General features: G+C 43.6%; 1 protein-coding gene across 1 annotated transcript in view; it reads right to left on the bottom strand.

Moving 5' to 3' along the window:
* The window catches only part of me1 (malic enzyme 1, NADP(+)-dependent, cytosolic), a 468,354-nt gene that overhangs the window by 64,345 nt on the left and 376,213 nt on the right, over positions 1-27,796 (bottom strand). Inside the window, exons 8-10 of the mRNA XM_080192688.1 lie at positions 22,415-22,512; positions 20,566-20,679; positions 10,031-10,136 (exon numbers count right to left, since the gene is read on the bottom strand). Of these exons, the coding sequence (XP_080048814.1) occupies positions 10,031-10,136; positions 20,566-20,679; positions 22,415-22,512 (318 nt within the window). The remainder of the gene's footprint in view (positions 1-10,030; positions 10,137-20,565; positions 20,680-22,414; positions 22,513-27,796) is intronic.

Raw genomic sequence — 27,796 nt, 5'->3', positions numbered from 1 at the left:
CCTTACCGCCCATCCCCATAATATAGAAAGCTGAAGCCTATGCCCTATAAATTAATAAATAAGCAAGGGTCAACTGAGCTTGTTAATAAGCCAATTGATCCCAATAAATGTTGTCAAAGCCATAGCACAGTTGGACAGGTCATCTGTTTAAAAAACTTTGCTGTGCATTCTTATAATCATTTTCTCAGTTTGACATTGCCTCATGCATTATTTGTCAACTAGGGATGCTTCAACTACACGTGGGTGGAATTTTCCCAATCCACCCACGGTGGGTTTTATGGCAGGCAATCATGAAGAATCTGGTGAGAGTCAGAAACCCATCATGTAAAATCACGTTGCAATTCTCCCAATAGCGAATTAATAGTGGTCAGTCTGCACACTGTCCAGTGGCACAAATGCCATTTATATTTATTTGTATGTCATGAATGCTCATTAAAACAACTGACCACCAGAATCCCATCAGGCCTTTCAATCTTGTATCGTGCGAGTGGAAAATTACATTGCTGTCAAAGCAGATAAAAAAGTGGTGAACAAAAGGTGGACTTCAATTCATCAGAGACTTGGAGGTGAGTGCAACATGGCCACAGAGCTGCGCTACTCCTGATGCACTGTACATAACTCTGCCAGGGTAGATTCGTCCCTGCCTTTCATCTCCAACTCAAATTGATCTTCATGGTCAGCACCATGCTGTTGGATCCCTGGACCTTCCTCTGTCACCAAGTTAAATAAGTATGGGTGCCTGGAGTTGAGACTACAGGGACCTCCTAACCCACTGACGCCATGCACTAATGTCTATCTGGACAGGACTGTGCTGGAGTATTCCTCTAGCAACCACAACAAAGGTCCAAAGTTTGACAAGGGTGAGTTGTGAGGGGGGTGGTGGTGAGGTCTGACAAAGGCAAGGGAGCAATGTGGAGAAAAGGCTGTGTAAGAGTGGGCATAGTAGGGCAGAAGAAAGATTGAGAGGAGAGAAGCTGAACCCCAAGAACAGCTCACAAACAAAGAGTCAAAGGGATACTGCATTGTTTACTGAAGTCTCCATGCACTGGATAGAGGTCTAAGTGGGGTATGGACTCTCACAAGTGATGGGTTCAGGGGGAGGGTAGTTGAATCAAGGAACAGATGTCTTCTTGAGGCTGCTAACCATTTCCCTCTGGGTTCCAGACTCCAGCACGTTCTGATTAAGACAGGTGGGCTGGATAGACTGGGGATGCTTCAACTACATAAGAACATAAGAAATAGGAGCAGGAGTAGGCCATCTAGCCCTTCGAGCCTGCCCCGCCATTCAATAAGATCATGGCTGATCTGTCGTGGCTCAGTTCCACTTTCCCGCCCTCTCCCCATAACCCTTAATCCCCTCTCTTATCAAGAACCCATCAACCCGCTTCTTAAAAATATTTAGCGAGGCAGCCTCCACCACTTCAACGGGCAGAGAATTCCAGAGATTCACCACCCTTTGAGTGAAGAAGTTCCTCCTCAACTCCGTTCTAAACCGCCGCCCCCTTATCTTGAGGCTGTGCCCCCTAGTCCTACTGTCTTTTTTGAGCAGGAAGAGTCTCTCCACCTCTATCCTATCCATCCCATTCATCATCTTATACGTCTCAATGAGATCTCCCCTCATTCTTCTAAACTCTAACGAGTACAAGCCTAGTTTATTCAGCCTCTCCTCATAGCTCAATCCCCTCAACTCCGGTATCAGCCTAGTAAACCTTCTCTGCACTCCCTCCAGGGCCAAAATATCCTTGCGCAGGTGCGGCGCCCAAAACTGCACACAGTACTCCAGCTGCGGCCTCACCAATGCCCTATACAGCTGCAGCAAGACCTCCCTACTTTTATATTCAATCCCCCTCGCTATGAAGGCCAGCATCCCATTCGCCTTCCTGACCACCTGCTGCACCTGCAAGCTGGGTTTTTGCGACTCATGCACAAGGACCCCGAGGTCCCTCTGCACCGTCGCCTGCTGCAGTTTTTCGCCACGTAAGTAATAGTCCTTCCTACCATTCTTCCTACCAAAGTGGACCACCTCACACTTGCCAACATTAAATTCCATTTGCCATTTCCTGGCCCATTCGCCCAGCCTATCTAGATCCTTCTGCAGACTCTCCACACCCTCCGCACAATTTGCCTTTCCCCCAATCTTGGTGTCATCAGCAAATTTCGACACCCTGCACTCGGTTCCCTCCTCCAGATCATCTATGTAAATGGTAAATAGCTGAGGCCCCAGCACCGACCCCTGGGGCACCCCACTAGTCACCAACCGCCAATCCGAATAGCACCCATTGACCCCCACTCTCTGCCTCCTATTTGACAACCAATCCTCTATCCACGCTAACACCCTACCCCCAACTCCACGTCCCTCGACCTTCTGCAATAACCTCTTGTGAGGTACCTTGTCATGTGGATGGAATTTTCCCAATCCACCCACGGTGGGTTTTATGGCAGGCAATCATGAAGAATCTGGTGAGATTCTTGGTGAAATATGGTGCTGCGACCTTCGAACCCACCAGCTGGCAGCAGGTGATCAAATCAGCAGCCTGCCCACAAGGTATGGAATTAATGAGGTTCCAAGTGCAGGATCTTGTTATACTGGTCAGCAGAACAGGTGCCACAGGAGCCATTTGCCACCACACAGTCTCAAAATGAGAGAATTCCACTCATGGCTGCTTTGCCTTTCAGGGTTACATAGTGGCTTTTTAACATTTTAATTGCTTCTGTGAATACATCACACTACTTACCTGCTTTGAGTTTCTGGGAATACTAACTGAGGTCAGACACTAAAGTGAGCAGTCAGCATTGAAGTTCGTCAGGTAATCCTTACCTGAGGAAGGATGTCCTTGTTATAGTGGGAGCACAGCGAAGGTTTATCAGGCCGATTCCTGGGATGGCAGGTCTGTCACGTGAGGACAGACTGTCGGTTGGGATTATATTCATTGGAGTTTAGAAGAGTGAGAGGGGATCTCATAGAAACACAAAATTCTGACAGGGTAGATCCAGGAATAATGTTCCCAATGGTGGCGGAGTCCAGAATTAGAGATCACAGTTTGAGGATAAGGAGTAAACCTTTTAGAACTGAGGTGAGGAGAAACTTCTTCACCCAGAGAGTGGTGAATGTGTGGAATTCACTACAACAGAATATAGTTGAGGTCAAAACATTGTCTGATTTCAATAAGAAATTAGATATAGCTCTTGGGGCTAAAGGGATCAAGAGATACAAGTCGCTGGGACCAGATGGGATGTACCCCAGGTTACTGTGGGAAGTGAGGGAAGTGATTGCAGGGCCCCTGGCGATGGTCTTTGCGTCGTCGATGGAGACGGGAGAGGTTCCGGAGGATTGCGGATGTGGCTCCTATTTTCAAGAAAGGGAACAGGGATAGGCCGGGAAATTACTGACCTGTGACTCTGACCTCAGTGGTTGGTAAGTTGATGGAGAGGCTGAGGGACAAGATTTATGAGCATTTGGAGAAGTTTAGAATGATTAGAAATAGTCAACATGGTTTTGTCAAGGGCAGATCGTGCCTTACGAGCCTGGTTGAGTTCTTTGAGAATGTGACTGAGCACATTGACGAAGGAAGAGCGGTAGATGTGGTTTACATGGACTTCAGCAAGGCGTTTGATAAGGTCCCCCATGCAAGACTTCTTGAGAAGGTGAGAGGGCATGGGATCCAGGGGGCTTTGGCCTTATGGATCCAGAACTGGCTTGCCTGCAGGGGGCAGAGTGCGGTTGCGGATGGGTCTTTTTCTGCATGGCAGTCGGTCACCAATGGAGTGCCCCAGGGATCTGTTCTAGGACACTTGCTGTTTGTCATTTTCATAAATGACCTGGATGAGGAAGTGGAGGGATGGGTTAGTAAGTTCACAGATGACACGAAGGTTGGTGGTGTTGTGGATAGTCTGGAGAGATGTCAGAAGTTGCAGCGGGACATAGATAGGATGCAAGACTGGGCGGAGAAGTGGCAGATAGACTTCAACGCAGATAAATGTCTAGTGGTCCATTTTGGCAGGACCAATGGGATGAAGGAATACAATATCAAGGGTAGGAGTCTTAGCTGTGTTGAAGAGCAGAGGGATCTTGGGGTCCGGGTCCATCAGACTCTTAAATCGGCCTCGCAGGTGGAGGATGTGGTCAAGAAGGCATATGGTGTACTGGTCTTCATTAATCGAGGGATTGAGTTTAGGAGTCGGGAGGTAATGCTGCAACTTTATAAGACCCTTGTCAGACCCCACTTGGAGTACTGTGCGCAGTTCTGGTCGCCTCACTATAGGAAGGATGTGGCAGCTATTGAAAGGGTGCAGAGGAGATTTACAAGGATGTTGCCTGGATTGGGAGGCATGCCTTATTAAGGTAGGTTGAGGGAGCTGGGACTCTTCTCCCTGGAGAGATGAAGGTTGAGAGGCGACCTGATGGAGGTTTATAAGATGTTGAGAGGAATAGATAGGGTGGATTCTCAGAGGTTATTTCCCAGGGCTGAAATGGTCGCTACGAGGGGACACAGATTTAAGGTGCAGGGAAGCAAGTACAGATGTTAGGAGTAAGTTTTTCACTCAGAGGGTGGTGAGTGAATGGAATCGGCTGCTGTCGGTGGTGGTGGAGGTGAACTCGTTGGGGTCTTTTAAAAGACTTCTAGATGAGTATATGGGATCTAATGGGATTGGGGGTTATAGATAGGTCTATGGCTTAGTAGGTATAGAAGTGATCAGCACAACCAGTGGGCCGAAGGGCCTGTTTGTGCTGTAGTGTTCTATGTTCTATATGGGAGTAAGGGAGGAGGAAATCAGGATATTAAATTCGATGATCTGCCATGATCAAGATGAATGGTAAACCAGGCTTAGAAGTCCAAATGGCCTACTCCTGCTTCTAGTTTCTATGTAATCGTGTCTGAAAAGTGGTCATTTCGTTCCTTTATTTGACTTTTCTACTCAGTAGCAATGGCAGTTCATTGCATACAAGGCAAGAGAAAACTTAATTAATTAAGCTGCCTTCAGTCCTGAATACAACTAGGGAACCAGAAGAGTAAATCATAGGACTTGAGGCATTGTTGAATAATTATGCAACATGTCTAACATGACCCTTAACATCATAACATAAGAACATAAGAAATAGGAGGAGTAGGCCATCTAGCCCTTCGAGCCTGCCCCGCCATTCAATAAGATCATGGCTGATCTGTCGTGGCTCAGTTCCACTTTCCCGCCCTCTCCCCATAACCCTTAATCCCCTCTCTTATCAAAAACCCATCAACCCGCATCTTAAAAATATTTAGCGAGGCAGCCTCCACCACATTAACGGGCAGAGAATTCCAGAGATTCACCACCCTTTGAGTGAAGAAGTTCCTCCTCAACTCCGTTCTAAACCACCCCCCCTTTATCTTGAGGCTGTGCCCTCTAGTCCTACTGTCTTTTTTGAGCGGGAAGAGTCTCTCCACCTCTATCCTATCCATCCCATTCATCATCTTATACGTCTCAATGAGATCTCCCCATATTCTTCTAAACTCTAATGAGTACAAGCCTAGTTTATACAGCCTCTCCTCATAGCTCAACCCCCTCAACTCCGGTATCAGCCTAGTAAACCTCCTCTGCACTCCCTCCAAGGCCAGAATATCTTTGTGCAGGTGCGGCGCCCAAAACTGCACACAGTACTAATTGTGAGAAGGACAGTGCCAGTTGTCAAACAGTACCGATGGACTTTGCAATCTTAGAAAAACAGCCTATCAAACAAAACTGCCCTTTGATAGGTTAAGTTACAAAAATGAGATTCCCATATAATGAGGAATTAAATTCCCATTGCTTCATCACCTACCTCTAACTAAATTAGTGGTGGAAAGGCTTGTGGATGGCCTTTCTGCCCAGAAGTGACATGTGGTATTCAACAAGTGACAGGCTAGGAACTCGCCATCAGGCTGCCCAGCACACCTGGTTGAGTCTGCCTGTGAAAGTCCAACAGGGAAAGACACTCTCGTTCACAGGCACTCAATCCCGTTCAAGGGACGTAGCATTGGGAGGGGGTGGAAGGACTCACCTGAAACCCTGCCCTTGTTGTTGACCTACCTCCACAGCACCTTTCACTGTCTGCCATCCCTCCTCCTGGGAAACCAGGCTTAACTGTGTCCAGAGGATCTATCAGCAATCCTCTGGGCAGGTCCCAGTGTAATATATGCAGCAGGCCCCACTCCTATTAGGTGGGATTTCCACTCTACAGTGGTTTTAATTCAGAGGATAAGATCCAGGTAAGTATCCAATTACCTCAGAATAGCATTGAGCCACTGGTGGAAATGTAGTGTGGGTCTCCCAGCAGTTTGGCAACCTGTAAACAGAGTCCATGTTTCTGTCTCTAAATTCTGCCCACATTATGTATCATTTTGCATTTCTAAAAAATTGTGATTTACATCTAAGTACTACTGGCAAAGCAGCATTACCCATTCATTCAAAGTCAGTCTTGGCTCGTCACATTGCATTTTCTAGGATGGGATTTAGAGTCTTTGGAAACAGGCCAGTTTGCTTAAATGGTTCATGCTTGTGTTTATTGTCCAGATAAACTTCCTTTCATCTCGCTTCCAACCTTATTAGCATATCCTTCAATTCCTTTCTCCCTTGAGTTTATTAGTTTAAGAGTCAACTATTTATTATGGGACTGGAGTTACAAACATACTAGATTGGGTAGGAATAGCAGATTCTCTTTGCTAGTTTACCTTACTGAACTAACTGTATTTTATAGCAGTTTTGCAACATTTCTGAATATTTGGAGTCAGATCACAAATTATCCGATTGTCTAAGTTCAGTTTCACATCTTGCCACAGTGGAATTTGAACTTTCAACTGCTGAGTTGCTAGCCCCAGGACAATAATCACTGTAATTATTATTAAGAAAGTTACAATCACAGCTGTGGAGAAATGCCCAAGGTGACTCCGGAACATAACTGGATAGGTGGAAGCAGCCTATTACTCAATGGAAACCGTAGGCATGTACACTATAAAACGCTACCCATGGACAGTTAACAATCAAGTAATCATTACTGCAATCAGTAGTTAAACTTACAGCAGCATTCACTATGGCTAGAATTCTCCAGCCTTTCACACTGATGGGATTGTATGGTCACGCTGATGGCACACGCCCACTGTGGGTTTCCTAGCAAGAAACACTTGCTGGGAGGCCACAGAATCCCACCCTATATCTTTGCAATTATACAACAACTTATGTTTATATAATGCTTTTATATAATAAAACATCAAAAATGTTTCAAGGAGCTTGGTAAAATCAAGACACTCAGCCACAAGGGAATATCAGGTCAGATGTCCAAAGGCTTGGTTAAAAAGAGGTAGGTCTTAAGGAATGTGTAAAGGGTACAAGCAAGATAGAGAGGTGGAGAAGTGGATGTAAGGTATTCTAGAGCTTGAAGATCAGACAACTAAAAGTGCAGTCCTAATGATGGAATAACTAAATTGATGCAAATGAGGCCAGAATTAGAGGTATCATGGAGAATTGTGGGACAGAGGAGATTACAGAGTTAAGGAATAGCAAGGCCATGGAAGATTTGATAACCAGGATCAGAGAATTTTAGAATTAAGGCATTACTTTAATAGGGAGCTAATGCAAGTCAGCAGCCACAGAGGTGATAGATGACTTGGATTGGTACAAATAACAACATGGGCTGCAGAATTTTGGATGACCTCAGGTTTACAATAGGTAGAAAATGGACAGCCAGGAATGATTGGAATAGTCAAACCTGGAAGTTATGAAGGCACGAACGAGGGTTTCTACAACAGATGGACTAAGTGAGGGTGAATTTGAGAGAGATAATGGAGGTGCAAGTAGGCTTTCTTTGTGATGGCACAAATATAAGAGATGCTTATCCCCAGGGCAAAATGTGACACTGCGACTGTGAAAAGACCGATGTCATCTCCAACTGTTGCCAGGGAGAGGCACATGGTCAGTAGCTAGGAAATGGAATTTGGAGCAGAATTGAAAACAATAACATCAGTTTTTTCAATATTTACATAAGAACATAAGAAATAGGAGCAGGAGTAGGCCATCTAGTCCCTCGAGCCTGCCCCGCCATTCAATAAGATCATGGCTGATCTGTCGTCGCTCAGTTCCACATTCCCACCCTCTCCCCATAACCCTTAATCCCCTCGCTTATCAAAAACCCATCAACCCGCGTCTTAAAAATATTTAGCGAGGCAGCCTCCACCACTTCAACGGGCAGAGAATTCCAGAGATTCACCACCCTTTGAGTGAAGAAGTTCCTCCTCAACTCCGTTCTAAACCGCCCCCCTTTTATCTTGAGGCTGTGCCCCCTAGTCCTGCTGTCTTTTTTGAGCGGGAAGAGTCTCTCCACCTCTATCCTATCCATCCCATTCTTCATCTTATACGTCTCAATGAGATCTCCCCTCATTCTTCTAAACTCTAACGAATACAAGCCTAGTTTATTCAGCCTCTCCTCATAGCTCAACCCCCTCAACTCCGGCATCAGCCTAGTAAACCTCCTCTGCACTCCCTCCAAGGCCAAAATATCCTTGCGTAAGTGCGGCAACCAAAACTGCACACAGTACTCCAGCTGCGGCCTCACCAGTGCCCTATACAGCTGCAGCAATATTTAGTAGAGGAAATTTCTGCCCACCCATTATTGGGTGTCATATAGACACACTGATAATCTAGCAACAATGAATGAGTCAATAAAGATGGTGGTGATTGGGTGTTATCAATATACATGTGAAAACTAATGCCATATCTTGTAATTATGCCACCAAGGGGCAGCATATACCAGAGTGCTGGGGGCATAGGGGTAAAAACAGTTTCATGAGGACACTGGAGTAAAGGTTCAGGAGTGGTGAGAGAAGCCATTGCAGATGATCCTCTGGCTGCAACAATATAGATATAGGAATGAAACCTGATGAGGGGAGTCCTCCAGTCTCACCCAGCTGGACAACAGTGTAAAGGATAGTGTGATCCAACCTAATCAAAAGCTGCAGACAAGTAAGGGAGGGGGAAGAAGAGGAGGAGAAGTTTATCACCATCATAGTCAAAGAAGACATGATTTCTGACATTACTAAGAGCTATTTTGATACTGCGTCAGGGGTAGAAACCGGATTGGACGGATGCAAGCATGGAGTTCTGGGAAAGAACAGATTTGGGAAACTTTGGAAAGGAAATGATGTTGGAGAAAGGACAGTAGTTTGCAAGAACAGTGAGTCAAGGGTTGGTGTTTTGAGGAGGGGGAAGGGATGACATGGGAAGTGAAAACCATTTACAATGTCAGCTAACATGGAAGCCAGGAGTTGAGTAGTCAGCAGTATAGTGGAGAGTGGGGGAAAAGGGTAAAAGATGGGTTTAATAGACATGAGCAACTCAGATAGGACGAGGGAAATATGAGGGAAACTAGTTCAAGAAAGTAACATTAGCAGTACAGCTCCATATCTGCCTTGCTCTTTTGAGTCTCTGAAATAAATTATATTAACTCACTGCTAGGCTTTAGGCCTCCGTGATTTAATTTACTTTGGTCAATAATCAAAATTTAATTGGGTGGTACAGTTGTTAACACTACTGCTCACAGCATTAGGGACCCAGATTCAATTCCTGCCTTGCGTGACTGGCTATATGGAGTTTGCAAGTTCCGCCCATGTGTGTGGGAATTTCCTCCAGTGCTCCAGTTTCTCCCCCTGTCCAAAGGGGTGCCGGTTAGGTGGATTAGGGCCTGAGTAAGATGCTCTTTGGAGAGTCGATGCAGACTCAATGGGCTGAATGGCCTTTTTCTGCATATTATGGGGTTCTATGAAATCAGTATCTTTAAAAGTCATTCTGCAGCAATCCAATATCTGCCATGTCAGATTTGATGAGGAAGCAGGATCATAAACAGTGAAGGTAGCAGTAATGTTGTGCCAGTTGATGACCTGACGGTGCCAAAGAAAACTAAATGGGCTTCTAGGATGTATATGCTGTAAGGAAGGAATTTGAGATAGTAGTCAAATGATTTGAGTAATGAGAGGGCAAACATTGTACAGGAGACAGCAGAGCAAGCAAAAAAAAAACTGCAATGTACCTATAAGTGCAGTAGGCTCGAGACAGTGAACCGCATCAGTCAGGTTCTTCAGCCATGGATGTGAGTGAGCAAACAGCAATTTCTCTTTGGTCAGGTTGTCACGTCCCTTAAGACAAAAAATAGAAAAAAAACACATTAGATGTTATTGGCAAATCAATTTAAAGTCCTTCCTTCTCATTTCCAAATTTAAAACAAAGTTGCAATGTCTCAGATCATTGAATCCTTACAGTGTAGGAGGTGGCCATTCGGCTCAAGTCTGCACCGACAACAATCCTACCCAGGCTTTATCTCCATAACCCCACATATTCACACTGCTTGTCCCACTGACACAAAGGGGTAACTTAGCATGGTTAATTAGCCTAACTCACACATCTTTGAAGTGAGGGAGGAAACCCACATAGACATGGGGAGAATGTGCAAACTCTACACAGACACAGTGACCTGAGGCCAGAATTGAACCTGGGTCCTTGATAACCTGTGTCATGTGCTCATAACCAAGTCTACTATATTAAAGGATAGTTTGCTTTACATCTTCATTTATACTGAATTCGATGCGTCAAACTCTGAAATCAGTCGTATCATGGTAAGTCCCATTTATCCAGCATTGCTCAAAGCACAAGATGTGGGATTTGGCTGCATCAATTTAGGGTTAGTCAAAACTTCATACATTGTGGCGATGCCGTTGAACTACTTGTCTCAACCTTTTTTTTTAGGAAAAAACCTGCATAAGTGCATTGTTGACAAGGTGAAATCCGCCACTAAACAAAAGTGCAAATATCAGTAGATGGGCACAATTTCTCGTGCAGTCAGACATCTATACAAGGCTCCAGTCTTTTTCCAAATCTACCAGATAGGGAGACTCCCATTAGGAAATGCAATGATGTCAAAAACAGTGCTGGGGCAAACAAAAAAAAAGTAAAGCCAAGAAAAAGTGTCAACAAGAAAGGAAGGAAAACACATCAAGATATGGCTGAAGTCGTCACTCTACTACTATTTTCATTTTACTGATTATTTAAGCTTGCCTGTGAACATATTGTCAAAGCCCATTCCAACTGAGTACAACTTACAGCAAACAACCAACAATCTAGAACAGATGGACATGTCGACAATTGCATAGTCAAATGGTATTTCAGCCTTTCGATACAGTCACCGGTTACACTGTTGATCCTATCAACTGGAAAATGCACCGTGCAATGTGTTTCTAATGGTGCCTCCAGCCATTTAGCTAATACCCAGAAATTGCACTGTATTCGTACAATAGTCTAGTTTTAAATCTCAAATTAGCTTAATTACTTAAAGCTCTGTGTTAAACTAAATCTGACTGAACAAAACAAATTATTCCAAAACAGTGTTGATAATACAGGTAAACAAACAGGGAAGTCATAGCCCAACTTAAATCACACACAATTGCAACCAGTAGCAGTTGACAGCTGTTGACAGGTCTGCTTTTGAATTCAATCCATAAGTTTGTTATCAGAATGCAAAACCAGTAGGAAAGAATCTGGAGGAAAGATGATGCGTCTTTGACTGCGCCACTTGATCTTCCTTTGACTATATTTAGGATGTTTGTTTTTTTATTCATTCATGGGATGTAGGGAGTGGCTGGGTCAGCATTTATTGCCCATCCCTGAGGACACTGATGTGGGCCAGAAGTCACATATAGGCCAAATCAGATTTGCTTCCCTAAAGTGCGTTAATCAACCAGATAGCATTTTACAACAATTGGCAGTGATTTTCATGGTCATCATCGACTTCTAGTCTACAGATTTTTTTTTAATTGGATTTAAATTTCACCATCTACCATGGTGGGATTTGGACCCAGGTCCCCAGAGCATTGCTCTGGATCTCGGGATTACTAGTCCAGCAATTAAAACTACATCACTGCCTTCCCCATCTGACCACATCAATTGATCTATTGTGTGGTTCATCTGACCACATCATTTTCCCCTGCAGGAAGGTCAGGTTAAAATTACCCCCTTCATTTTTATTTTGATTCAACTCCATGTGAAATTCTATTCAATTCCACTGTACAAAAGAATCTTAAAATCTGTAAATCAAACATCATCAGCCATTAGAGAAATTTTAATGTGAGAAATTAAATAAGAAAAGGGTGTAAAAACAGCAAGGTTATGTTGCAGCATATAAAATGCTGGTGAGGCCATACCTAGCATACTGGGTACAGCTTTGGTCTCCTTATTTGAGAAAAGATATACTGGCACTGGAGGAGGTGCAGAGGAGATTCACTAGGTTGATTCCAGAGTTAACAGGGTTGGCTTATGAGAAGAGACTGTGTAGACTGGGGCTATACTCATTGAAATTCAGAAGAATGGGGGGAGATCTTATAGAAATATTTGTTATGAAGGGACAAGACAAGACAGAAGCAGGGAAGTTGTTTCTACTGGCAGGTGAAGCTAGAACTAAGGGGCATGGCCTCAAAATAAGGGGGAGCAGATTGAGGATCGAGTTGAGGAGGAACTTGTTCACAAAACAGGTTGTGAATCTGTGGAATTCCCTGCCCAGTGAAGCAGTTGAAGCTACCTCATTGAATGTTTTTAAGGCAAGGATAGATAAATTTTTGAACAGCAAAGGAATTAAGGGTTATGGTGAGCAGGCAGGTAAGTAGAGCTAAGTCCACAAAAAGATCAGCCATGATCTTTCTGAATGGCAGAGCAGGCTCAAGAGGCCAGATGGCCTACCCCTGCTCCTAGTTCTTATGTAAGCCATGATAAAAAGATACTTTGTAAACTTTATATTTACTTGAATTGTACAATGGCAGCTTTTGAGAAACTTTGTTGGTTCATTTAAAGGCATCTCTATAGAATCAACGAATAATATCACACAGAAGGATGCCATTAAGCCCATTGTGAGTGCACAGGCTATTTGGTGGAGCAATCCAGTTATTCTCATTTGCTTGTAAATTTTTCCCTTCAAGTGTGCATTCAATTCTCTTTTTGAAAGTTACTACTGAGCCTTCTTCACCACCCTTCAGGCATTGCATTCCAGCCCATAATTTGCTAAGTAAATTGTCTTTTCTTTCAAGTCTGGTCTGGCTCTATTGCCAGTCACCTTCATTCTGTGCCCTCTGGTTACTGATCTTTCTGCCGCTGGAAACACTTTCTCCTCATTTAACCTATCAGAACCCTTCATGATTTTCAGCATCTTTATAAAATTGTCCCTTCATCTTCTCTACTCTAAGGAAAATAACTCCAGCTTCTGCAGTCCCACCACGAAACAGGAGTCCCTTATCCCTGGTTGAGCTCTGGTAAATCTCTTCTGCGCCCTCCCTATGGCTTTCGCATTCTTACAGAAGTGTGATATGCAGAATTGGAAACAGCTGAGGCTGAACCAGTGTTTTATAAAATTTTGCAACAATGATTTGCCTTTATATAGCACTAATATGGGAAAATGCCCCAAGGCGCTTACCAGGCGCAATAACAAACAACTCTGACACCAAACACAACCAAGATAATTGGACAGGTGATGCATAGTCAAAGAGGTTTTAAGGAACTCCTTATGGAAAAAAGTGAGGTCAAGGGGCAGGAGAGTGAAGGAGGGAATTTCAAAACTTCAGGCTCTTGTCAGCTGAAGGTTGCCAATCATGAGGCAATTAAAATTATGATGGCAGAATTTAGGTCAACTTCCTTACCAAAAATAACCTTCAACTTGTCTAGTCGTCTTCAAAGATTTCTGTACACACACCACAGGTCTCAATCACAACTCCTCTAACGTTGTTCTATTTATACTGCCTCATTCTTCCACCCAAAATGTATCATTTCATAGTTTTCTGTATTAAAATTCATCTGCCATACATCTGCCCATTTCACCAGTTTATGTCATCCTAAAGTATGTTACTATCCTCATTGTTACCTACATTCCTAAGTTTCAAGCCAAGGTCTTTCAAGAGCCAATCATGTCATGCAGCAATTCTGGCAAAGAACGTATCTTGGCAAATTGCAGCCCAAACTTACTGAAATGCATTCAAATCACTCTCAACTGTAAGGATTGACCAGGAAATTTGAAAAACATACTGGCCTTGTCACTAGCCAGTAGATGGCACCATTTCCCAGGAAATACTTAATTCTCTTCCCATTTGAAATAAAATTCATCACCTTTTACAAAACAGCACTTTATTTTTCATATGGGAATGTTCAATTTGAACCAGGTGTGCCTGCATGCAAAACATTTAAAGTTTTGATAAAATGTGCCTTATGGATGAAACAACATTGATATCCAGCACTTTCTCATGCTTTTTTCATTCATGTGATGCGGGTGCCTCTGGCAAGGCAAGCATTTGCTGCCCATCTCTAATTGTCCTTGAATGGCACACCACACTATTTTCAGAATGCACTTGAAAGTTAACCACACTGTTGTGGGTCTGGAGTCACATGTAGGCCAAACCAGCTAAGAATGGCTGATCAATGAACCAGATGGTTTCATGGTCACCATTACTAAGATTAACTTTTCAATTACAGATTATTGATTGAATTTAAATTCCACCAGTGCTGTTGTGAACTTTGAACCCTTGGGCCTCTACTATAAGTGCAGTTATATCACAACTAGACCAGCCTGTTTTAAACAGGATCTTAAACGTAATAATGCATCTTCTCAAGGACAATTAGGGATGGGCAGCAAAATTGGCAGCACTAGCTCATATTCCAAACAATTAACAAGTGTTACCCTCAAGTTCATTAGAATAATTCATATTGTGATAATATTCCCAATCAAATCTCACTGTGTGGGTTGAAAATCTGCAGCCATAAAATTACATGTAGTCCATTCAGAGGTGACGTCAGGGTGCACTTCTTCACACAAATGATAGTGGCAATCTGAAACTCTCTCTCCTCCAGAGAACCGTTAAGGGCAAGTCAATTGAAAATTTCAAACTAATTTTGATTGAATTTTGTAGCCAGAGTGATTACATTGCAGTTCGGCCACAATTTCACGGAATAGCAGAATAGGCTGAAGTTGAACAGCCTATTTCTTTTCCTGTGATTCTAAGTTTGATCTCTTGTCGTGAACTTTTATTCCTCTTCCAAGGTGAAAAACACTGCTAACATCTGTCTGACTATTCAAATATCGTTGGCAAGATTTTAATATTTTATGGCAGCTTCAACCAAAAGCAGACTATTGTGTTGCAATGAGTCTTAGAGGATAGACCCACTTTGTACAATGACTATTCTATCCTCCAGATGCTGTACATATCCCTTTTGTTTTGTCTGCAGCTTATATTTAGTGCACGCAAGTAGCATTTAATAACATTCCAGTTTCTTTCCAGTTGATAGCTTCATTATCACCACAGTATGGTGCGAGCTGAAAGGTCATTGTAGTGTGCGTGACTGCAATTGATTTAGTAATAGAGGGGCTCCTAGAGATGCATTTCTTTCCTCCCAAAGCACCTCTGTAGAAGTTATTTGAAGAATTTACCATTATATTAAATGCAGCAGAGTGAATTGGGAATAGTAATTCCCATTAAAGCATATAAAATGCAAGTTAGCCAACATCTGACATTTTCAATCATTTGTATGCAAGGGAATAGAAGGTAAATCCATATAGTTTATTATTAAGAATTCCTTGCTTCATTGGTCAGACAAACCAACCCCAGAGACACTAGGTGGAATTTTACCAGCCTGCCCACCACGAGAATTCAATGCGAGCAAGGGGTGAACCATGGAAAGCTCTGTTGACTGCAGGATTTTACACTTTTGGGACAAATGAGAACGTGAACTCCATTTCACTGAAATCTTTAGTCAGCTGGGAGAGATAGGAACTAGTCAAGAGAGGCTTCATCAATTTCTGGACCCTTGAAGGCTCAGCCTCATGTCAAGTAAGACTAAAGAAACCTCCTGCTGATGTCAGAATGTAAGTCCAAAGATGTGCAAGCTGGGTGGGTTGGCCATGCTAAAATTGCCCCTTAGTGTCAGGGGGACTGGCGGGGTAAATGTGAGAGGTTACTGGAATAAGACCTGGTTAGGATTGTTGTTGATACAGGCTCAATGGGCTGAATCGCCTCCTGAATGACAGCACAGTGGTCTGCACTGCTGCCTCACAGCTCCAGGGAACTGAGTTCAATTCCTGGCTCGGGTCACTGTCTGTGAGGAGTTTGCACATTCTCCATGTCTGCGTGGGTTTCCGCTGGGTGTTTCCTCCCACAATCCAAAGATGTGCAAGTTAGATTGATTGGCTATGCTAAATTAACCCTTAGTATCCTGGCATGCTTAGGTTAGAAGGAGTGGCAGGGTAAATATATGGGATAGAGTCTGGGTAGGATTGTTGTTGTTGCAGCTTTGATGGGCCGAATGGCCTCCTTCCACACTGTAGGATTTCTATGATTTCTAAGGCTGATTTTATCATTTCTGCATTGTAGGGATTCTATGCTATGACCATCGCCAACATTTGGTCCTTATACACCCAAACCAACAAGGACATCCTGCCACTATCCAATGACTTAATTTGCTCATGTGCTATCGTATTTTTGCCTAACAATTGTTAAAGATAAGAGAGAGGCAAACCAAGTTTCTGCACCCTCTCCCTGTCCGTCCTTAGGCAGAGTTGTTTTTGAATTTTTAAAGTATGCTATGGTGCGTTTTCAATAATCCTCAGTTCTGTGATTCCAATTTTGCCACGCAGCAAATTTGCATTATGATTAACTCAGGTTTGTTTGTTGCACATTCAAACTTGGGGATGGCATTGTTCAAAACTTCACATACATACACATATACAGTAAGGGGAAGGCGGTGGGGGGGGGGGGGGGGGAGGTGTAGTAAAGAGACAGATTTTGCAGTTATGGATAACAATAATAAAAGAACAACAAAAATGAATATTTGTTCACATGCCAGACACAATCGTAGATCTAGGTTTGCCTTTGATTTACTCCACCTTCTGATGATCTCTGCTCAAATTTGTCAGTTAACATAATTCACTATATCCTAAATTGCTGTTCTTATTACCCCGTTGTACAGATCAGTCATGAATCTTCTACTATTGTCAAAGAGAAATTTAACCAGTTCCACTTGCACTATCCGCAATTTGTCATAAGCATCAGAAATATGTTTCACACTTTTGTTCTCGTAAGCTATAATAAGATTGGAGAGAATAAAAAATGATCCAGTTAAACTAGTTTGGACATATCACTTGCATTGCTAACTGTGGAATTCCCAAAACAGCCTTCTAGAGTATGTTGTAATCCCGATATTGTGCAGAGTTAGGTTATAAAGACCTATCTTAAAATCTTGTAATAATTCCCCCAACACATGGGAAAACACAGTCAGCAGCAGATCGTAAAGATGTCAGTTTGAATGAATCTGAAACTAAAAAGGTTGTAAAATCCATTTGTCAAATGTCTGGTACATAAAGCGCCCGATCTGACATTCTTCTCTGATCAGCACTCCCACAATATCCGAAATTCACCTGGTGACTCCATCAGCTCTCCCATCCTGCCAAACCTGACTGAAGTAAAGGCACAGAATGGAGGATGAATTTAATGTTTACCTTGATAGCTCAGAGTACCACTGCTGACTGAACTAGGCAAGTTCTAAATGACATAGATGATAGACTAAGTCTGAGTCTGCTGATGAAGGAACCAACATAACGGAATATCTTACATTGTCTTAGTTAATGACAAATGTGTCGTGTCCACAGGGGACTCATCAGGAGGGTCCTGATGCTCCAATGGGAACCCCATATTGGTGTGATGCGACGGGTAGCAATGTCACCAATGATTGTGGGTGGTGGTGTGCGTCAGTGACAAAAGGTCTCCGGATTCACTGTCAGATTGGGACACCCTGTACAATGGCACCCAAGAGCTCTGCAGCTGGTCTCACCAGCATGCTTAGGCTCTGCTGCCACCTCCTCTGGCTACTGCAAAGCTCCCAGCTGTCAAAAAAACTGGCAAGAGTGCTAGAAGATTGCAATGCTGAGCTCACCCAAAAGGCCGTCACGGAGGACTCCCATTTTCACACTGTTATGGCACTTAAACTTTTGGGGGAAAGTTTTGCCCTTTATCTTTAACTTCATCAGGAATAGTAATGATAGGAGCGCACAGACTGTTGAGAGCTGTTTTCCTGCTGTCACACATTAGTTTAAGCGCTATCAAACGATCATAAACCATCTTGGGAAGACAAGTCAACTTACAGACGAAATGGTTCATGACAGCGAAGCCTACGTCAGCTTCATGTCGCTCTCCTTTTCCACAGCTACTTTAAGAATGTGTAACCTGCAATGATTTCCTTGAACAGGTAGATTGGTTTCATTGAGGGCATCAACCTGGACATTGTACCTAGCCAGCTCTCTACTGACAAAAGCAGCACTCCCAGGTCTGTCAGCTGTGCTATTGTTGGTGAGGGTGTACATGTTCCATGGACCAACAATGACCCATGTCACCATAAACTTTCTTTTTTGAGATTTACGTACAACTATTTTGATTGGATCATGCCATCTGTGGTCTTCTGGTCAGGGGTGGAGCAGACAATGTTTTGGGCATTTTATCTAGCCCCTTCCTCATGAAGAAAGGTGAGAAGTGTGGCCCTCAAAAGGAATGCCCGGTCACTCAGGAGACTACTGAGTTCCACTTATGCTTCTTTCCAGTGAAGTAACCTACGGCCTGAGCTGCCATTTTACAGGTGAATCCACTCTTGCTGCTATGTGACTCATCCATTGACACAGCACTAGTGCCAGATAGATAATTGGTGGCAAATGATCAAAAGAAGAACAACATGACTTGGTCACAGTGAGGGAGAGGTGTTCTTCACCAACGTCTCTCCTCAATCTAGTGGCAAAATGTGCCCAGACAGATGGAGATGGATTTGAATGCAGTGGGTGATCAGGACATCTTGTGTTTCTTGTCAAGATCGACACATCCCACAACATAATACCTTCAATTTAGGTAGACCTTGAATTTGTCTCAAAATGTGCCAGAATCAGTCTTCAAATACTAGGGTAGACAAATCCCTAAGCTGCTGAGGGCAGGAGATCCAACAGCTACCCACACCTGATTTGACCAGCTTGTTGTGCTAGTTTACTGGGATGTGGTTTGCAGGCTAACAACTACTTGAAGCCACTGGTAAGAGTTGGATGAAGATGAAGACTAATACAGGATGAGCCGCTCCAATGTTTCTGTCCATGTTGATCTGCATGGCCTGTGCGAGTTGCTGTCCCTCCCTTACACCCCTCATCAATTATAATAGTTTTGATAGCAATAAACACAACACCTTTAAAAAGATTTATATTCACATTAAATACCTCCTACTTAAGCTAGTGTGGTACTATCACAGTGCTAAGTAGGAACAAGGAAAGAAAGATAAAAATGGCATCTATGAGACACTTCAGGCCTTCACCATCAGAATTGTACACTAGCATAACTTGTAACATTACAACCTGGCACATTCTGTACCTCATCACTGATCAGTGGATAGAGCTGAATTTAACATATTCTGTAGAAGCAGCAGCACCACCAAACATAATGGAAGAGATTTTCCCAAAAAAGTGCCAAATTCATGTACAAATGGGAGTAACTCTTGCAGGTTTTTTGGCAGGATTTTCAAAATGAATCTCCCACACCAAGCACTGCATAGTGCCCTAACGTGATTCACGTTGAAAATCCAGGGGTGGGGCCTATTCTTGCTGGAGAGGCCGGCAGCATTGCACTGAGCGGCCACTGCACATGCGCTGAATTCGGCACATGTGCAGTGGCCAGCACAGCAATCTTCCATTTGCTGGCAAGGAACCGCTCCCCCCAAAAGCCTTGGCCTGCCAGACCTCTCCTGAAGTCTCCCCTCACCCTCTCCACACCAGCCCATGTCTCCCCACCCCACCACTTCTCCCCAGCAGACCCTGTTCCCCAATGTCCCCCATGTCCCCGCAGTCCTGATGACCAAATGCACCCCCCCACAATAGCCAGCCCCAATCAGCCTCTCCCCTACCTCTGCCACTGATCCCAATTGCAGTGTGGCAGCAGGACACCCCATTCCCACTCATCTCCCCCCACATAGGCTATGCCCCCCCCAACTCCACAGGCCTTGTCCAATCCCGGTGGGTACTGCCATTTTGCCCCAGGCTGGCAATGCCCAGGAGGCACCCTCCCACCCCCGCCCACACATACACACAAAAAGACCTCCAACCCACTGGGGAACCTCCATGACCTCCCTTCATTCCAACTGGGTCAGACCACTAGCTCCCTGTTAGTGGGGAGCTGTTATAAACCCGGCTGGAGTGAACACTCCTGGTGAGGATCCGGGGGGTAGGGGGGAGGAGCAAAGAGGCTAGCGGGCCTGGAGACACAAGTCCTGGGCCTGCTAATGAAATGGAAATTAAAATTATAACATTTAAATAATTTCTGTACCGATTTCCGGCGCAGAGCTGATGATGCCCAAAATCTGGAGTCCAGAGATACGCAGAGATAGTGGCTCCCAGTGGGGAGCCTGCAGAATGGCCTCCACAGATGTCTCCCAGCCTTCAGACCAGTGTAGCGGGCAAGGAGAATTGCCCCCAGTCTCTAACCCTCACATGTCAAAATGTTTTCACGATGTTTTTGTTTGTACCTGAACAATGAGACCTTTAGAGTCAACCATCCAAATTTTAAAAACAGCCTGCTGCCGAGGTATCCCTTCCTTCTCCATTGCCATCAGAATGAGATGTGCTATCCCCATGGCAGCCTAAATTAGGAGCAGGGGGGTGGGGGAGAAAAAAATCAGATTTTAAAATATTGAAACCTACTTTTTCTTAGCTAAAATGCAAGACAGTATTACAAATCTGTAGCTTTTAAAAATAGCTTTGTAATGCAGCTGTTTAAATTAACGTAACTCTGTTTTTCCCTCTTCCAATTTATCACTTCTTGTCAATTTGTCACTTGTTGCCACGCGATGCACTGTTCCTGAGTACGGACAGTGTGTGAGTGTAGTAATTGCTACAATAATTCCACTCCAAAACCACTCTGTTGATTACAAAGTGAAATTATAGTCTCGACATGTGAATTATTGGTGAAAAACTGCAATCCATAAAATGTTGCACACGGCAGTGGGAATCCAGAAACTATATTACCTCCACAGTGACTGACTTTGTAATTCTTATTTTAGTTCAGTTGTAACTTGCAGGTGCAGCAGGTGGTCAGGAAGGCGAATGGGATGCTGGCCTTCATAGCGAGGGGGATTGAATATAAAAGTAGGGAGGTCTTGCTGCAGCTGTATAGGGCATTGGTGAGGCCGCAGCTGGAGTACTGTGTGCAGTTTTGGGCGCCGCACCTGCGCAAGGATATTTTGGCCCTGGAGGGAGTGCAGAGGAGGTTTACTAGGCTGATACCGGAGTTGAGGGGATTGAGCTATGAGGAGAGGCTGAATAAACTAGGCTTGTACTCGTTAGAGTTTAGAAGAATGAGGGGAGATCTCATTGAGACGTATAAGATGATGAATGGGATGGATAGGATAGAGGTGGAGAGACTCTTCCCGCTCAAAAAAGACAGTAGGACTAGGGGGCACAGCCTCAAGATAAAGGGGAGGCGGTTTAGAACGGAGTTGAGGAGGAACTTCTTCACTCAAAGGGTGGTGAATCTCTGGAATTCTCTGCCCGTTGAAGTGGTGGAGGCTGCCTCGCTAAATATTTTTAAGAAGCGGGTTGATGGGTTTTTGATAAGAGAAGGGATTAAGGGTTATGGGGAGAGGGCGGGAAAGTGGAACTGAGCCACGACAGATCAGCCATGATCTTATTGAATGGCGGGGCAGGCTCGAAGGGCTAGATGGCCTACTCCTGCTCCTATTTCTTATGTTCTTATGTTCTTATGTAATAACCTGAGGTCCAATTTGATGAGAAGACACGTTTCTTGCATTTTGATTAATACTAATACTTCAAAATTAATATGCTAAAGTATTGTTGGACTTCAGATTTCAAATCAAGCCACACTGGATTTGGATCAATCCTATTAATGCTTGGGTGACAGGATACAAAAGACTATTGCAATGTTTAATGGTTTTCATTAACCCATGCATTGCACAGGTGTTCATTTGATCACAAATGTGTCAACAGCATGTTTTTTATTTCAATCATCTTAAAAACACTAATTTGAATCTACAGGCTTCACAGCCCAGACATCCACCACGCTTAACCAAATAATTCAATTTTAAACATTCTGCAAAAGGTTAGAATAAAATGCTTTTTAAGTCAGGTGGCAATGTAGAGAAATCAGGGAAGGGACAGCCAGCTATGGCATAAGTTCAATTTATTGAACAAAATTGTAAAATATTTCCGAAAACTATAAATAGTATATTGAACCAATTTGAGAGACACGCTTGGCCCATTACACCAGTACCAACATCACTTTTTAAAGATCTTAATCATGAGCGGTGGAACATTAAATAATTGAAGTTGCTAGTTATTGGTTATCACCTGCTGACTTACCTCTCCAGCACCTTGAAATAAGAACTTGTGATCTGACAATTTGTTCTGAGTGATGCGCAAAGCTGCCAGCAGACCTGCAACTGCCACTGCAGCTGTTCCTAAATGGAATAACCCAAACATATAAATATCCAAACAACAGAATTTAAAGTACATGCAAGCTAATCAAGTTATACACTTATCTGTACATTACTTCTTCAATACTTCAATTGAATTAGATAATTGTTATTGAGTACAAATGTAACTCAAGAGAAATGGCTAATAAGAACACTCTGTTACGTAGTTGTTTTACTGGCACTTGAGGGTTCTGAGCAGATATAAGCTTTGGCAGGTATTCCAGTCATGGTATTGTCACTGGACTAGTAATCCAGAGCAAAATCTGGGGACCCAAGTTCAAATCTCACCACAGTGAATGCTGAAATTTGAATTCAATAAGAAATGTGAAATTTTCAACTGTCGTAAAATCCATCTAGTTTACTACATCATTTAGGGAAGGAAATTTGCCACCCTTTCCTGGTCTGGTCTACAAGTATATCCAGAGCAGTGTGGTTGGCTTTTAAATGCCCTCTGAAATGGAGGGCAGATAGGGATGGGCAATAAATGCTGGTCCAGCTCGTAATGCCCACATCCCATAAATGAATAAATGTTCTGCAAGCAAGACCTTTTTCCTTGCGCTCTTGTCTTCACACTTTTTACTGTTCTGCTGAGTTAGTTATTTTATTATATACTTTTAACTTAAACAACACATTTGACTGCTTTTATTGTGGTCTCAAGTTACCAGATCTTTTTTGGCAATGAAGAGAAAACGGCAAGTAAAGAAAACAAAGTTTTTGATGTTCAGTGTGACAACAAATTTCTCAGGGCATGAACATGGTTGCCAGTAATGTTCAAGATATTCAGAAGGTGCCCAGGCAGAGACACTGCACCAAAATACAGAAAGAAGCTGCAAGCAGGAAGGCGTAAGCTATGGAATATTTTAGGTGTGAAGGTCCACACTATGCGAATCATAGAGGAGCTAGTTTTCATCTAGGGTTGATTTGATAGAATTTTAAGAAAGAAGCACCATGGCTATGTTTGGGGTGGTCAGTGCGTTCAATGAGACATGGACTGAATATGTGGAGAAGTTGCAGCATTTTCGATTAGCAAATGGAATAGAAGAAGATGAAGCAAAGCAGGCTTGATTCTACTGAGTTAGCATGGTGTGAAGACATAGGTTGATGAGGAAGCTGTTCGCCAAGAAAACAAGGGGAGATTTCATTTGCAGATATAGTTGCTTTGGTCCAGAATCACCATTGCCCTTGGTGATTGTTCGGAGATTCAGATTTCATAGCTATTTTTGAAAAGTAGATCAATTGGTTGCTAACTTTATGGCAGAATTATGTCAGCTTTCAGAACACTGATTTCAGAATAGTTTTAGAAGATATACTCAGAGATAGGCTGGGTCTGCGGCATTGACAAGGACAGCATTCAGTGTGGTTGTTGGGGGAAGTCAAACTGATTTCTAAGGCAGCTCTAGGAATTTTTCGGGCATGGAAATGGCTGCCAGCAATGTTCAAATATTGAGACGGTGCCCAGGCAGGGACACTGCACCAAATACAGAAAGAAGCTGCAAGCAGAAAGCTGAAAGGTGAAAGCTGTGGAATATTTTACACGTGGAGGTCCACACTACTCGAATCATTGAGAGTTTATGGACACCGTTCATCACCAATGCAACAAAGGCAGTCAGCAAAAACTGCAGGGATGGGAAAGGCAAAGTAAAGGCATAGCAAGAAAACTGCTCAAGGTGGTAAAGTGGGCTGTAAAGCGCTGACCGTAATTAGCCCTGGTTTTCACAGCCGGTGCCATTTTACAATCACTGGATAACCTGCATGGTCAGCCTCTCACCAGAAATGAGCAAAAGGCAGGTTAATATATTTAAATTTATTAAAATGGGTATTTGCATCTGCTTAGTGAGCCTGGTGCTCAATCGTCCAGGCTCGAACCCCTCTTTATGATCTCTCCAGGAAAGGTTCTAGCTAGTGAGGAATAAACATTCTCCCCATGAATGGGCAGCAGTTAACTTGACCTCTCTGGTGGAACCAGACGCCATTGAGACTCCATGGGAGGCCGAGGGCAAGGGGACAAGGGGGACATGCCCCTTGAGAAATGCCATACTGGCAACTATTGGTGGGAAGGAGGGAGGGAGGGAGAGGAGACCCACTGCCACTCTGCAGCAATTGGTGGGGGTAGGTGGGTCTGTAATCAGTCTGGGAGATGGTGTGGCATTGGGGGACGCTGTATCTCAGGTGACTGCAGGGGGACGAAGCTGCTTCAGGCAGCCTGCAGTATCAGGGGCCCGATAGCTCTCTCTTTTCTGTCAGACCCCTGCTACTGCTAATGTGCATGTGCAGCATCAGAGGCCTGTACATGAGTACTATCTCCCTCTGTAAACTTTCCAGCATGTTAAGTCCTGCTCACCAACTTCTGCAGCACAAATCTGATGCACTCAAAAATCTGCAGGCAGAGTGAGCACTTAAAATAAAAATGGCAAAATCATCCCCATTGTGTGATACTACCATGGAATTGGATGCAGATCCTCAGACTATTCTGTGCCTTTTCAGGTCCAGAACAGTACCCTATGCCATGAGAATGAGGAGTTAGAATGGCTCCAAAGGCTTGGAATCATTGAGCCTATGTTTCTTGTTGTGCAGCTCCAATCATTCCTGTCCTTAAAAATGATGGTACAGTGCTCATATGGTGACTATGAGCTCACCATTAACCAGGTTTCCAAGTTACATACTTTCCTAGGGTGGAGGATTTGTTTTCAACTCCTGCAGGAGGCAAGGTATTTTCAAAATAGCACAAGTCACGCACATCAAAAACTCTTCCTAGAGGAGGACTCTAAGCAGTGTGTTACAATTAACGTGTATCAAAGTCTATTTAAGTACAAACGTTTTTTTTTAGGGCATCTTCCAGTCCAGTTAGTTTTCAAAGAACGATGGAAAATTTGTTGCAAGGCATTCCTCACGTTGCAGTCTACTTGGATACATCTAAATTACAGGGAAGACTGAGGAGCAGCACTTTAGCAATCTGGATCAAGTTTTAAAAATGTTTTCAGAGGCAGGACTGTGCCCCGAGTGCAGGTGCCTGATAAAATGCTGTTTGTTTAACAACATTTATGTTGGCCCTGTTGATGCACCTGTTGGGTGGCATGGTAGCACACTGATTAGCACTACTGCTTCACAACTCCAGAGACCTGGGTTCAATTCCTGGCTTGGGTCACTGTCTGTGTGGAGTTTGCATATTCTCCTCGTGCCTGCGTGGGTTTCCTCCGGGTGCTCCTATTTCCTCCCACAGGTATACAGGTTAGGTTGATTGGCCATGCTAAAATTGCCCCTTAGTGTCCTGAGATGTGTAGGTCAGAGGGATTAGCGGGTAAATATGTAGGGATACGAGGTAGGGCCTGGGTGGGATTGTGGTCAGTGCAGGCTCATTGGACCAAATGGCCTCTTTCTGCACTGTAGGGTTTCTATGATTCTATGTAGAACCTGAGGTCAAGCAGTGATTTCAGGTTCAAGTCTTGTGAAGGTCCAGAGGCAAAAAAGTGATACTGTGCTGGCGACAGTGACTAGGGATTGGAAGGAAACTGTGTGCCCTGAATACAGTAACTTATGAGGATTAGCATTAGATTAATTTCCAGCACCAGAGTAGTGAAGCTAGTGTGCCATTAGCATATCCTGGTCAATCAGTGCACAATCCTGGAATTGATGAACCTGCCATAACTCACTGTAGGCACATTAAATAGGCAGCCAGTGGGTCTTCTGACCCTCACTGGGAAGGGTGCCTCATCCTAAGGTGCTGTCCTCCAATCAAATTAGCCAGCAACTCCAAGAGTCCCATCAGTGCCAAAAATGGGCATTGCCAGAAATACAGTGAGGAAGCAAGAATAGATTCCTGGATACAAGTCCAGAGTCTTGGGCAGGGAGGGTTCAAGCTGGTTAGGGAGGAGGGCAAGGGATGAGAGGTGGTGGATTTAAGGCAGCAACCAGGTAGAAAAAAGGAAGGACAGGGGATAAGCAGTCCCCCTAACATTCCATCTTAGGGGAACTGCTCCTGCACCACAATCCACAAACCGTAGCCCCCAAAGATAGAACACTCCTCTTCCATCCCACTCTTTGAAGAATTTATGTGAAATAATTGAGCTGCGCACTACCATCTGAATGTCCACACCAACTGTTTTATGGCAGCATATTATCAGGGTCAATTAGTTTGATAACAAGTCTAATTAAGCCTTGGTTATCTATTTAAATATGGCAGTATTTGATTTCAGCACACTCACGTACCATAACATGAATGTGAACTCGGACGGGTTGTTGGAAAGGAAATGGGATGGGCACCTACCCTATTTTACGGAAAACATGCCCACCAGTGGTACATAAAGTGCATCCCCTGATTGAGATACTTTGTTCTAAACTAGCTCTGCAGCTTGGTTCACCAGCAGATTTACTGACACTTCAGTCATATTATTCACCCGTAGCAGAAAGAATAAGAATTCTCACAGAAAATGCTCAAACAATACTGGTTAAACTCTATTTATTTTCTGCTCTGAACTGCAGAATTAAATTTTCAATGCAACTTATTGCTCTAAATTCAAAGTTACATAATTTGGATAATCTGTCAATTTTATTTTCTTTCCTCCTTAACTAAAATAGTATTTTGTGCCATTCTATTTAAACATAATGTGAATTTTTGGAGAGTTTGATTTTTTCCTAAGCAAACAATATCAAATTAAAAACAGTTGAGTGTACTGCTAACTAATTTGTCATTATACCAATAATGGCAATCTCATTTAAAAGTTCCACATCTGGGACTTCACAAAACACCTTCAGGCATTCCAATGAAAGTATGTCTCCTGCACAGCCCTCCTTAAAAAACCCAGTTACCTCCTCAAAGAATTTCAATAAATTCATGAGGCATGACTTATCGTTTCTAAAACCATGCTAACTTCCCTTTTGAGGGCTTTATGCCTTTGGGATACAGGCAGCATCTCTTTATATACTTCAGCATTTTTCTTCTTCTGTGAGTTTCACTTTTTGCTCACCAATCTCAAAGCACATCCCACCTGTTCCAAATATCCTGTTGACAGTCACAATCTTACAATGACACAGGGCTGCGGATGCGAGTGTGCAGATACATCCATGCCTGCAGCATGGTCGTGAATCCCATTTGTTTTGAGAAGTGAGGCCCCACTGCTCAGACTCTCGCACATGGAGAATATGTGGGGATATCAGGTTTGGAAACCAGCTGGCAGTAATCTAGCTAACGAGAGAGTCTGTTCACCCCACATCATTTCTGCCCCACATCTGATCAATAGTATTTGTTTAGAAGAACAGATAGAAGGGGCAA

The sequence above is a fragment of the Carcharhinus amblyrhynchos genome, chromosome 7 (assembly GCF_965287045.1).
Source record: "Carcharhinus amblyrhynchos chromosome 7, sCarAmb.v2.hapA, whole genome shotgun sequence".
Classification (NCBI taxonomy): Eukaryota; Metazoa; Chordata; class Chondrichthyes; order Carcharhiniformes; family Carcharhinidae; genus Carcharhinus; species Carcharhinus amblyrhynchos.
Note: the sequence above shows the minus strand (reverse complement) of the source record. Positions and strands in the feature narration are given on the sequence as shown.